General features: G+C 42.5%; 1 protein-coding gene across 1 annotated transcript in view; it reads left to right on the top strand.

Moving 5' to 3' along the window:
• The window catches only part of LOC108789329 (protein-glutamine gamma-glutamyltransferase E-like), a 33,110-nt gene extending 25,875 nt beyond the window's left edge, over positions 1-7,235 (top strand). The window contains exons 10-13 of the mRNA XM_018559307.1: positions 70-132; positions 2,685-2,842; positions 5,156-5,289; positions 6,996-7,235. Of these exons, the coding sequence (XP_018414809.1) occupies positions 70-132; positions 2,685-2,842; positions 5,156-5,289; positions 6,996-7,152 (512 nt within the window). The 3' untranslated portion in view covers positions 7,153-7,235. The remainder of the gene's footprint in view (positions 1-69; positions 133-2,684; positions 2,843-5,155; positions 5,290-6,995) is intronic.
• Positions 7,236-13,807: the final 6,572 nt, after the last annotated feature.

The following is a 13,807-nucleotide window of genomic DNA, read 5'->3' as shown; positions in this document are numbered from 1 at the left end:
TACTGATGGTAGAATGGGCAATATTGGTTTTAAATGGCACTAGCTAATCTTGTACTTGTCCTACCGTAGGTGGGGGGCAGGGATTTCCTGCTTGCTTGTCCTGCATACCAACTAAAAAGAAAAAAAAGTTTGGTAAGTCTTCACTGCATTTTTAATTTTAAAGTATTTGTGCTATAAGGAGATCCGAGGATGTAGCAAGCAATCAATTATGTAAATCTCTGTATTAAGGTTTATACATAATACTGTCCCAAGCATCATTATAGATTAAAGTTCCCAAGTACTTGCAGATAACCTGCAAAGGCAGGTTTGTTTTACACTTTCTCTGCTAATAATGGGCCCCAGATGTTTGAGACTGAGAGCTATCCCGTAGATATTGAACACTTAAATGTAAGATATAACCATATCTTGTCTCCTGAACAACATTAATAGCCACAACTGCCCCCACCTCTCATTGAGAATTTTGCATTACCCAGGACGGTCTCTTAATGGTAAGCTCTCATGGGCAGGGCCCTCCTTACCATCTTGTTTTGAATTGTATTATAATTGTAATGCCTTCCCTATATTGTAAAGTGTTGCACAGACTGTTGGCGCTATATAAATTCTGTATATTAACAATAATAATAATGGTCACATCTGTTTGCAGATCATCCACCAGCCCTGAAGTTAAGACTCTATAGGCTTTATTTCAGGAGAGCTTTGTGAACCTTTTATTTTGTATAAACCTTCATATTTTAAATGTATCTATAATATTTACAGTGCTTAGTAAATAGGTACATGCAAATTGATTTTCTGTTTGTTACGTAACCACTGCCCTGAAGCCTGTTCACATTATAGTACTTACAGAAGAGTAGAAAGTTCAGGTAGCGAAGGCTATCTGTGTTCCCTTAAAATGAACAGTCATGGCATGAATATAAAAATAGTAATTGTCCTTGCACATTATTGGGCGATTAAATTGGACACAGCCTACATACACTATTCCTTTATGCAATCACCCCAAATTTGTTGACATACTGTATTTAATTTGGTAGAAAACGAACATTTTTACACAAGTATTCAGTTGCTCACGTCTGAAGTCTAGCCTGATGGTTTGCCAGCAAGGCCTTGGGGCAGGTATTCAAGGCATTGGTTACATTCACAAAACAAACCTAATTTAAGTTTTCACTGTTTACTGAAACTTTTTTCCAAACTCCAGGCTACTAAACATCAGTCATCTTTTCTCCAAATCCAAGCGAGCAAAGAAGCTCCACTGCAGTTCATTGACCAATGGGCAGAAGAAAAAAATGGGAAAAACATAAAAAATATTTACTGCTCAGTGAAGATGTCATAAATTGTGGTATCTAATATTTGGAGACTGGAACAAACATTGGGCTGTAGCAACCATTTAGATTATTAGCTTAAAGCTGAACTCTAGGCAGATTAAAAAAAGACACAAATGAATGCAGCTTCGTAATCATTAGTGCATTAATCACATTTACTTGATTAAATGCAAGCAGTGTAAGTACCTGAATTTGACCTGGTATAAGCCTCTTGTAGTGCCTGTTCACCAAATCTAAATAAAAGAAGAAATAGAAGCACAAGGAGCCAATCAGTTTGTGTGTTGGTGATAGAGGGAGACAGCAGTGACAGAGAGATGAACTCATCATCACTGTGCTGCTTTTGTTTCACTGTCTAGTTCCAAGCTGGGGGTGGGCCCAAAATGGCCTTTGCTCAGAAGAAGTGGGGTAAATGATGAATGGTGGCATTCAACACAGAAGAATGAGGAGATCTTGTGGGGTAAAAGATCTACTGCAGGGGAGAACTCACTGACAGTGAGCATTGCAGCTAAAGCTAATTTTATTTTTTTCTTTAAAGGGGGCGATTTTTAAAACATTTATTTTGGCTAGAGTTCTGCTGCAATGGAACCAGGTTAGTTGGTATTAAAAACGTGCCCACTTAAATTAGCACTAGTTTTACCTTCTAGTCAAAAAGCCCTAGAAAGGGGATTTTTAAAGAAGACCTATCCAGTAATGATGGTATGAAGAAAACATGGACACGACAATATGAGTGAGGTAAGGAAGACACACATCTGAAGATCCAGCTTCCTAACCAGGTTTTGGAGGCGATAACTCTTTAACAAGCTTGGGCATAAATACCTGACCACATCGGAAAGACCCAGATATGCTTGGCATCCTTGACAAAAGTGGATTAATTTTCATTGTATAATAATGGCAATATTTACATGGTTATTCACAAAAGAGTGAAGGGTTTGGAGAAGGCAGGAGAAGTGAACAATCTAGGACAATATAGCTGAATTGGAAAAATTCTCCAATTTAGCTCACTTTCCAGTTAAGCTATGTTGTCCTAGATTGTTCACTTCTCCTGCCTCCTCCAAACTCTTCACCCTTTTGTGAATTACCCTGTTATTAGGTTTCAGTAGTGAGAGCACCTTGCTAAAGAATCTATTCAATTCTGATTCTGTCAGGTAAGGTTGTTGAAAAGCTAAAGACGATTGTACAAGCAGATTGTAACATGAGGGGTCAGCTTTGAAAAACACAATTAGCCATGATTATCTTTTAATGAATGCCCAATTGTAGCTGTTATCGCTACTAGAAAATTTTACAGTGTCAGATGATTAGGCTTTGTACATGAGCACCTTTCATCAGTAAAGGAAACAACTTTCTGTTATTTTACATTTCTTTTTTTAGTGAAAGAGGTCCCAATTCATGTTAAATACTCTGAATATGAAAAAGCATTGACGACGGATAACATGATCCATGTAATGGCCGTGTGTCAGGTTGAAGGCTGGGGGGATCTGTTGGTGGAAGGTACCGTCACTTTGAAGACACCACGTCTTATAGTTCAGGTGACTGTCCTTTTTACATTAAGTGCCTAACATATTTGTTTTAAACCTTTAACCAGTTTTATTTTTAGAAATGTAGTTGACAGTTTGCATAAACTAACCACCTATTCTTTTATGTTTTATACTGAGCTTACCTCTTCTAACAACAATACATGTGGTATATCCCAAACTGGCAATACATACAACCTTATATTAAACCAGATCAGACATAGGTTATGTTGTATTTTTAAGGTTAAATCTTTTTTTATTTACCTTTTCACATGTTTATGCCGTTATTAAAGTGGACCCTGCAGTACAATGTAAGGTCTACGTATAATGGCTGGGCCCCCTCCTCCTGTACAAATTGCCCGGTAGAATGTGCACAATGTGCCGGTAAAGAAAAAAGTTCGATTTTATACTTAATTTGCCCCTGTCCTCTGCATCGTTGGATGTCATGTCACTGTCCTTCAGAGAAGCCCAGATCTCACAAGGACACATTGTAGTCGATTCCAAGGGCATCTTTTCAATGGAAGGAATGTGACATCACCCACGCCCAGGTGCCATGGTAAGAATAATAATGGAGTGTAAGTATAAATTATTTTTGGACAACTTTACACTTCAATGTTCACTTGAATTTAGACCTCCTGCATATACTTACCTTCCTTTCACTCCCCGACACTACATTCTGCCACCAGGAGTAATAGCAAATGCCCTGTGTAAGCTATGAGTCACTGGAGTCAAAGCTTATACAAGGCTGTGCCTCCCCCCCCCCCACTTTCCCAACTATGTGACGATGTTACTTGACCCAACAATGTCACAAGGAGTAAGTCTCTTTGTGGTCTCAGGTGGGCTGTGCAGGGTATTGTAGGTTCTCAGGCTTCCCTGTTATGCTAGAAGCGCAACCTGTCAGAAGCTGGATACAGCAAAATGCCTTAAACAGGAAGGGGTGGGGCAAATTTACGTGGGGGACTTTCCTAGGGCAGCACAAAACCTAAATACACCACTGCCCAAAATGTCCCTAATTCATGGGCTCTGATCTACATGTTTGTGAATATCTCTAGACAATATTGCTATTGAGGCTACCTATGTATTCAGGTCATGGCTAGTAGTAGTTTCTCTTATTCACCTACACTTGTTCTGTGATGTTGAAGATGTGTCATCACTTATCTGAATAAGCTAATTGAGGAACTAAGGAAGCCAATTTGATGAGCACTGAAACGTCTTAAACATTTCAAAAGAGGTCCAATTGAATGTGATAAATTACTACATATAGTGTGTCTTTGACTGTTATGATGGGCATACTTGTTTCATGTCAATGGTGCAGGAAGTACTGAAACTATAGGGTGAGCATGAGCCAGGCAGCGAACATTTTTACAAAAAAATGAGCAATAAGGAAACCATATTTTTCTCATAACTGATTTACTTCAAGCTTTAAATGACATATCTATTAGGGCTGGTAATGATTAAAATTTTCGTGTTCGATTAATCAACATTTTTTTTAATCGATTAATTATAACGCACATACAGATCCGACTACATTGGCCTATACACATACAGCTCAGCAATGAAGAAATAAAATGAACTAGGATCACACTAATCTAGCATGTTATTAATCTCACGTGCCCCACTCAATATGGCCGCCGCTTGAGTGGGGCAACTCAGAATAATAACGTGCTGGATTAGTGTGATCCTAGTTCATTTTATTACTTCATTGCTGTGCTGTATGTGTATAGGCCAATGCCTTGGCTGGCGCTCGTGCAGAAAGTTTCTTGGTCAAACTCACCGGCTCAAGTGGCTCCGTCGGCTAGCGAAGAGAAGCTTCCCTTAGTTAGCCGTCACGGACATCAACGTCACCGGACTCCTCCCCCCTTTCCTTCGTTAGCCGACGGAGCCACTTGGGGAAGGGGGGAGGAGTCCGGTGACACGGATGTGCGTAATGTCACCGGATCTCCAACGGGACTCCCGGAAGCCGGCGGAGAGGTGAGTGTTTTCATTAGCGATCAAAAGAATTGTAATCGTTAAAAAAGTTTAACGATTAATCGAGAAATGAATTGTTAATTTCCGCAGCCCTAATATCTATTATTACTTGTTTTGAATGGCACATATGTTTTCTCAGATAAATACATTATTTTTGATTCTACTGTGCAAGGGAATGGAAAAAAACTGGGATGACTGAAGTGAGCATTGGTTTACTTGGCCAACTTAATATTCGACTGTTTAGTAAACTGGCCCCATCTATTCAGGGTTCCATATTTCATGTTTGCCCCAGGGTTTTTCCACAGACTTTTATTGTATTTTCATCAGTATTATTTTAACTTTTGTCCTTTTATCTGTCAGGCTGTTGGACCAGTCGAGTTGGGAAAATCAGCGACTATAGAAGTTACATTTACTAATCCTCTTCAAGTCGCAGTAAATGAATGTGTGCTCACAGCAGAGGGTAGTGGTTTAACAGAAAATGAAGTTAGGAAGAGGTGAGTATTATATAGCAGATGAAAGAAGTTTTGGGGGGTTTTTTTGCACTGCTAATGTTGCTTGCAGCATTGCTAAGAGTAGCTATCGATCCCATACAAATAGAACAAATGGTGTTCTCTGGTTTAAGCTACACGAGTTGCATGTAGTATTGATTGATGTAGCTTGATTGGACAGTTCTCCAATGATGCGTAATGGATTTCTGCTTTATGCTAGTGGTGTAGAATACGCTATAGGGAGCTTTTAGTTCCAGTTATTTATTTTAGTAATTATGAAGCTGAACTCAAAACATGAAGAGTTGCGATCCTATAGGAAACATTTAAAATGTTATTGTTGTGGCTACGCAGCACCGTGTAAAATCTTAAATTCCTCCTTAAATTCCTCCTAAAAAATAGCAGACTATTTCCTGTGCCTAGGCAATACTGTGGCTTGAGCCTCATAGCTGTGTATCTGTGAGATCATGTGAGATCATCTAAGGCACTGCTGCCTGTTACTGCTAGTCTCACAAGATTTGACGCAAGATTTGGTGATGTCACTATTGTGCTGCCCACTGTTCTTCTTGCTGGAGAGGAAGCTGTTCGTGGTGAGCTGACTACAAGGATCTCCTTCTGTTTCACCCATTCTGTGGATCTGTGTTTAGTTTATGTCTCCTATTGCTTTATGAATATTCCCCCACCAGTCATCAGATCACCAGTTATGAGGTGGGACAGCTCTGATCTAAGGAAGCAAAGCCCTGCCTCCTCACAAAAAAAGGGAGTAGAAAAAAGCATAGTAAGTCAGTAATGGGAAAAAGATCACTTGATCCATCATTAGGAAAGACATGTGCAAGAGGTCATAAAAGTCCATCATTGTCCTTGGTCCCAGGGTCTGGCTTGCTTTGTGAAATGTTTTCACCAGAAATTGGGATCATCGCTCATTGCTCCCAGCAGGAACAGGTGCTACTGATAAATACCACAGGGGGTCATGCTGTAAAATTATTATTCCAAGTGGCTTTCCCATCAGAAGTTCAGTCAGCTGCCCTACTCAGCCTCAATCCACAAAGCTATCAGTGCTCAGTTCGCCCCATAGGCATATGTGAGTTTTACATCAAAGCTGCATGGAGATAGATTTGATCAGCTTGCATAAAGATGTCTGTCAATCGCTCTCTTAGTCTATGTTGTTTTCCTACTATTGCCAATTTCTTGTCGATGTATTACCACCATTGCTCGTTTGTTGCCCACCTTTTGTCATGGTGTGCAATTAGTTGCCTGTGTACTGCCACTATTGTCCACTTGATGCCCATGTATCATCGCATTTGTTAATTTATGGCCTATATATTTTCACAGTTAGCGATCATTGGATGAGCAACAGTTGGGCGTTTTGATGCCCACTTATTGCCACCACTGCCTGCTGTGCCAACAAATTGTCAGGAATGCCCCATTTGTTGCCTGTGTATTGCCACTATTGTCCGCTTGTTTTCTATGTATTGCCACATTAGCCAGTGTATTGGCACCATTCCCAATTTGCTGCCCATGTATTGCCACCATTGCCAGTGCATTACCTTTGTTACTTACCTACTTCCATATATAGAAGCTTTAGCCCCAATAAAGTATTTTAACTTGTGTAGCTTTCTACATTTAGCACTAGTTAGTGGGCCTGGGGAACAAATCAAATCCTTAATTTATGAATGCGATAGCTGAGCTGCAATTCTATCTGTTTTTCCTTACAGTGTTGGTACCTTGGAACCTGGAAAATCGATTACCTTTACCGTGGACATCAAGCCTTTTGCATCTGGAGAGAAACATTTGTTACTCAATTTATCATGTGACAAATATAGTGATATTAAGGAATTTGTAACTGTGCCCGTGTCAGAACATCCTTCATAACCCCGACTGCAATAACAACTTTATTGTATTATTTGGTTATTCAGTGCCTATCTGTTCCTACCAGTAAGTGTTAAAAATAAAGAGATCATCAATAAATCCAGAATGTAATATCTCGTATATATACCTTTACCCATTCCTAAAATGTGTGATTTGTTGGGAAACAAACCGATTACTCCTTCTTATGTGAATGAAAATGTAATACCGTCTGCTTTTAGTTTAATTATTTAATTATTATTTTTTAACGCAAACCTGGAGAATTACCTTCACTTCTTGAAGCAGAAACACAGCAGGAAGTGAGAGAATATTGATCCAAAGCATCAGGCCATCTACTGTCACAATTACAGGTTTCCCCATTGGAAGATTTTCTCTCACTTCCTGTTCCTGTGATAGCCCACACATTTTGAATTTCTCGTCTCTTTCTGTACAAGAAACAATGGTGACTGATACCAATAATGAGGATGAATATGCTCAATGAGAACAGAGACAGCAATAAACATCAGCAATAAAACGTGATTTTGGTGAAAAGTGTGTGTTTAGGAGATAGTAAAAGCCAGCTCCAGACAAACCAAAAATGTACCCTTGCAGTCGGGTTGCCCCAGCACTGCAATGGTGAAGTGCTCCTTTATGTTTAGGGGTTGGAGTAAAGCAGATTTACTTACCTGGTCCCTGCACCCCTGGCAGTCCACACTTTCTGCTTCTTCCCTCCACTCTGGCTCGTGGACTGTCCCTTGGCATCCCCATGTCCAATGCAGCTCTATGGCACCTGCATTAGACGTGATAATGTCAACGGTCCTTAGACCGCCAGAGCGAAAAGAAGAGGCCGCGGAGACCAGTCTAGTAGCCTAGAGGGAGCAGGCAAGAGCGAGGATCAGGTTAATAAATCTGCTTAACTCCGGCCCCTGGACATAAACAAGCACTTAACCCTAGCAGTGAAAGGGGTAGCCTCACTGTTTTGGCTTGCTCAGAGATGGGCTTAGGAACACTGTAGAGTCTACAAACTTTATTATATATGAAAGGGGAAGAGAGGGCACATGTGTGCTGAAGAAGGGATGCTGGTACCAGCAGAAAAGTCTCCGGAAAGGAAGCCTCTGGAAACGTTATTATTCATGAAGGGGTCAGGGAGAAGGGGCACCAAGGGGGCACATATAGATATACAGGGGCGTAACTAGAAATCACAGTGCCCCAGAGCAAAAGTTTGTATGGGGCCCTGTGATTTCTAGTTAAGCCCACCTGATAACCCAAACAGCCCACCTGAGGGTGACCCTGGAGAGCCCACCATAGACTCTCTATGGTGGGCTCTGCAGGGTCTCAGTGGGCAGTCAAGCCCTCTTACCTGTCTACTCCGGTCCTCTGTGCGCCTCCTTCTCCTCCACGATCTCTTGCGGTCCCCGCCTTCTCCGTCACTGGGCCCCACCTCCTTGATTGTTGGGCCCCGCATCCCCATTGCTGAGCCCCACCTCCTCCATCGCTGACCCCACCTCTTTCATCGCTGCAAACGATGGGCCCAGCCACTTCCTCCGAAGCTGCTGGTTGTTTCTGACTCAGCAGCGGCTGTGAGGAGGAACTCGCCGCTGCACATGTGAATAGCGGTGCGTTCCTCCTCACAGCCGTTAGTGACAGCCAGCAGCCTGCGATGCCATAGCGACCCGAGCGGCCCACATGTCATCAGGGGGATGTCCTTGCTGGGCCCCCCTGTGCCCCGGGCTCATGTTGCAGGGAGAAGAATGCTGCTATTGTCAGAATTAGAGGAAAAAACTGCTGCAGGTTTGGATGGCCAGGACCTCGAAAAGAGCAACTAGTGTTGGACTGCAATGAACATTAAAATGGGCAAGCATTAAGAATACCAACTTCGGTGGATTATGAAGGGATATTTGCTGCTGTGCCCAATTTGATTACTGCTGCTGATGATGATATTACTGCTAATGTAATGGAACCGAGTACATTTGGACTTTGGAATAAAAAACTCCTGGATTGTTGGGACTTATATTTATAGCCAGTGGACTTGAAGGAGTGAATTGTAAGTGTGAACCATATGGAAGTCTTAACATAATATGCATTTGCACATTAAATATTGGAACATACTGACTGCTAGTTAATTCTGTCTGGCTGTACATATTAATGTGGGTCTGTGTTGCTGTACATAGTTTTGCAATAAAGCTCCTTTTTGTTTACTCCATTGAGTGTTCAGCATATTATTACCTGCCACATCTTAGCACTACTATGGTGCCACTGGGAGCCAATCTTGTCTCATAATGTGATGGCTCCAACCTGTTAATAGAAGAATGGTCAAAGAGATTGAAGAGCATGGTCCGTTTGTATAATGTATATAATGTATAATGTTTGTATAATGTACACCAGGAGTTTCAAGCAGAGCTCGCCCTTAACACGCTGGAGCAAGATGCCCATAGGCCCATTTTACTCTGATCTTTAGAAGGAAGAGTAACCCTGAGTGAAATTAAAACTATATTGGGAGAGACCTCATTAGCCGCTGTGGTACGCAAACACTTCTCTGTTAAGTTCCAGACGGAAGGCAAACCCTCACTTGTGGTGGTGCTGCAAAGAAAGGGCACAAACTATTTGCAGATTTGCAGGCACTGATAGAGATGGATCGTTAATATTTTATCAATTTCTGCTTGGACAGAGAATTGTGCTCCTTCAGCAGGTGTTCCAAGAGAAGGTGGATGTTGACCCTGCCATAAGATTTCACCATTTGCAAAAGGAGGCTGCGCACAGGAATATGGAAGAGAGAAATTTGGGCCCTATACCAGCATACCTGCAACATCGCTTGTTCTGGTGAAGTATTTAATAAGCATGTTCTTCAAGAGACTGTCAAAGAACTGTGGGATACCATGGAAGTGGCCCAGATAAGTAAGGCAGCCTTGGAAGCAGTAGAGCAGTCATGATCTAGAAGAGAATGGAGGCTCAGACCTTGCTGTAGGTGTGAAAAAGGTGATCACTTTGGAAAAGAGTGTCAAAGTCCTGCATTCTGAAGCTAAGAGCAGCAGGATTTAAAGTACATAACCCTGTTATTGTCAGGCAAACTGCGAGGAGCACTAAAGCAAATGATCCATCATTACCCCGTCATCAGCTGGTTGGCGAGTGTCCATTTATTGTGGGACTGTTTATTGGTCAAAAAGTGGACTGATTGATGAATACCTACTCCTAGACAAACACTACCTAAAAGCATGTAATAACAATGTTAATAATTGGATCTCCCTGATGGCTGCAAATCACCAGCCCATCCCTGTAGACAGTGTGGCCTAAATGGAGCTTGTAGGAAAGAGACTGCCACCAAAGTGCGTGGTCATTTGAAACAAGGGGATAACCATTCTATATATATATCCGAAAGTGGGTATGAATATCCTTCAGGAATTGGATGGGATTCTGTTCCATAAACTGGGGGCCACCTACTGGAAAAGTCTGCTCCTTAGGCATCCAAGTCAGCGTTTGTTACAGTGGCTGATGAAGATCTGTCTCCGGCACCATACACTGTCCAAGAGCTCTGGCTGTCTGGAACATGTTAGGGCACCTGCCAAGGCAGCCATCACAGTCCCAGCCCAGCATAAAATTGTCTGCCCTTGTGGGTAGGGACCCACCATAGTCTCCAGGGTGGCTGTACTGCTGCAGCCTATTGAGCAAACACAAGGTCTGTTCGTGGCAAGGACACTTTAGAGCCACCAGAGCCAACTGGTGGAATGACCAACTTGTCCTTGAAAAACTACATTGTGGGAAGGTCTTCTTACCACACAAGTTGTGTGGTAAGGCAGTTTTATTTTTGTAGGTGGGAGGACTATGGGAGCACAGACACTGTAGTACATAAAATATCAGCGAGAGGCACAACACCAGTTCCCCCAGCGATGTACTGGGTGGTGAAGCAGATGCCTATTAAATTACTCAAGGGCAGAATTAGCTAGGAGAGCTGGAGTCCATAGGCCACCCCAGTTGGGCTGGTGAAAAAGAAAGGTGGGGGCATAAAGTTGTGTGGGCTATAGGTGTTTGAACAATTCTATAATGTGAGATGCCTAGCCCCTTCCCATTGGGTAGGAGTCCCTGATAACATTGGTAAATGTCAAATATTTCTCTACCCTGGATTTAGCAAGGAGGTATTGGCAGGTCCTGACACATGAGAAGGACTGCCTTTGTAACCCTCATGGGACTCTATGAGTTTAAACAGATGCAGTTTGGATGATCTAATGCACCAGCAACATTCCAGCAACTCATGGAACTGTATCCGGGGCACTAAAATCAGGAGGCAATCCTTATATACCTGGATGATATCATCATGTTCTTTGCCACCTTCAGTAAACACCTCTCCAGGTTGGATGTTGTTTTTCAGAGGTTAATTAATTTAAACTGAAACCAGGCAAGTTCTGCATTTCAAAGAGTATATTGAATACCAGGGGCATTAAATGTTTTGTGAAGGGGTTAGACAAATGACAGGATTGGCTCACATAATGCAAAACTACAGAAGTTTGCTCTTTTCTGGGGCTTGGCGGATACTTTTGCAGGTTCATTAAGGACTTTGCTAAAATTGCAACCAAATTGAATAAACTGTGGGTAGGAGAAGCAGCAGTTTGACCAAGAAGGACACAGTTGAAGTGGAGAGAGCCTCAAGCTTGATATTGACATCAAAATGTTTTTAAGTTATCTCAAATGAGGAATAGCCTACAGTGCAAGGGATGCTGCTTCTTGATATTAAAAAGGTTTAGCTTCCTGCAGAATCAGTGAATCAGCTGCTCCCCTGAGTGTTGGCCCTAATATCCTGTTTTAGGGCCCATTCACACCACATCCAGATCATCTCCAGACCAGACCAGACCTGATTGTTTTTGGACCCAAAATGCATCCTAATATATCCCTATGCTACTTCTGACCTCTGTTCACACCAGCGCAGTCTGTTCCAGAACAGACCGTAAAAATACTGCATGTCTCATTTTGTCTGGTCTGGAATGCACTGGAACTGCAGGCAGGTTCACACTATTTTCTGGTCCAGATCTGGTCTGGAAAATGGTGTGAACCTGCCCTTAGGGTGGCCCCTTGCTCTCACAGGTTCCTATGGATCCTGTATGTGTGTGCTAGGAAGCTGTGTGTTTCTCCACAGACACACAAGCACAGCAAGGTAAGCCACATCCCTACTCCCTGTTCCTCCTCCCCCTTCCTTCTCCAAGCTAGTAGATTGACAAGGGAAACTGTACTGTCCCTTGTACTGGACAGGAAGATCAGGGAAGTGAAGCTGATAGAGTTGAAGCTAGCTGTTTGCAAACATGATGTAAGTATTTGGGTAAAAAAATTTAAAGAAATACTTTGCTGGGCAATGTATGTTTGTTTTATCTGGATTTATTACTGAAAAAGGTGTGAGAGTTTAATACTGGTGAGGAGAAGATAACCAGTGCATCCATTTTGGCCTATACAAATTTCACAAAGTCAATCCTGTTGTACACAAATGAGAGCCTAAAGGGGCTCAGGACTGTACCGTCTCAAATATAACAAGGGCAACAATGAGTCAAAACCTATGCCAGCAGAAGCCTAAAGGAATCCAAGAAAAGCCTGAAAGCTACAGCTCCTTTTGCCTGGAAACTGTTAGCTGTCATCTGGGCCGCAACAAAGAAGTTTGCAGAATACCTATGAGAGGCTAAGTTTGAGCTAGTGACTGACAATAACCCCCTGACATACCTGGACTCTGCTAAGCTAGAAGCCATGGAACAAAGATGGATCTCAAGACTGGCCAGGTTTAAATGAATGGTTCAGTACCACTCTGGGAAAAGTAACAGCAACAATGCCCTGTCCCAATATCCAGTAAAACCCTAACCAATGAAGGGGAATGAAGAGCAACAACTGAAGGAGATGCTAGATTTCCCTGCTTGGCATAACCCAGTGGTGTAGGCTTGCGTCCAGTTGGCAGGAAGGTCCACTTGGAGCCCTATTTAAGGAGAAGCAGGCAGCCCAGGTGGATCTGGGAAATGGTATCTGTGGCAGGCAGGAGACCAGGATTTTCAGCTGGTGAGGGAGCAGGTGCAGCAAGACATCCATCCTGACCAAACAGCACAAGACAAGCTGAATGCATAGGAAAGGAAGCTCCTGCAACAGTTGAAGCAATTTGAGGTGCATCAAGTGATCCAGCAGTTCTTCTCTGCTTAGTTGCTACAATCCCACTGGCAAGTGGTGGTCCCAAGGGAACAAGCTCAACTACTACTTGAAGCCTGCATAGGCATTTTGGAGCAGAGAAGACCTGGTGGTGGGCCCAAATATATTACAGCTGCCCTTGGCTGATAGGGACTGAGTGAGCTGTATGCTAGCACTGTAAAGAGTGTGCCTTGGTAAACAGAGGAGAACAGCAAGCTCTAGTACAAAATATAGGCTCCAGCTTCCCTCTAGATATACTGGTGATGGACTACTTGACAGTTGAGGAGACAATATCAGAGTATTACTCCCTACTTGTAATAATGGACCATTTTATCAAATTTGCAGAAGCTCTACCCTCTAATGATCAGATGACAGAGACCGCAGCCCATGTCACATGCAGGTAGTTTATACAAAGACACAGTTGCCTATGACCAACCCACATGGACAGGAGCACTTGCTTTGAGGGGGATGATTGTTCTCAGAGCTGTGCAAGCTTTATAATGTCCAGAAGTCACACACTTCCTTTACTACACCC

The sequence above is a fragment of the Nanorana parkeri genome, unplaced genomic scaffold (genome assembly GCF_000935625.1).
Source record: "Nanorana parkeri isolate BGI_ZX_2015 unplaced genomic scaffold, ASM93562v1 scaffold387, whole genome shotgun sequence".
Taxonomy (NCBI): Eukaryota; Metazoa; Chordata; class Amphibia; order Anura; family Dicroglossidae; genus Nanorana; species Nanorana parkeri.
Note: the sequence above shows the minus strand (reverse complement) of the source record. Positions and strands in the feature narration are given on the sequence as shown.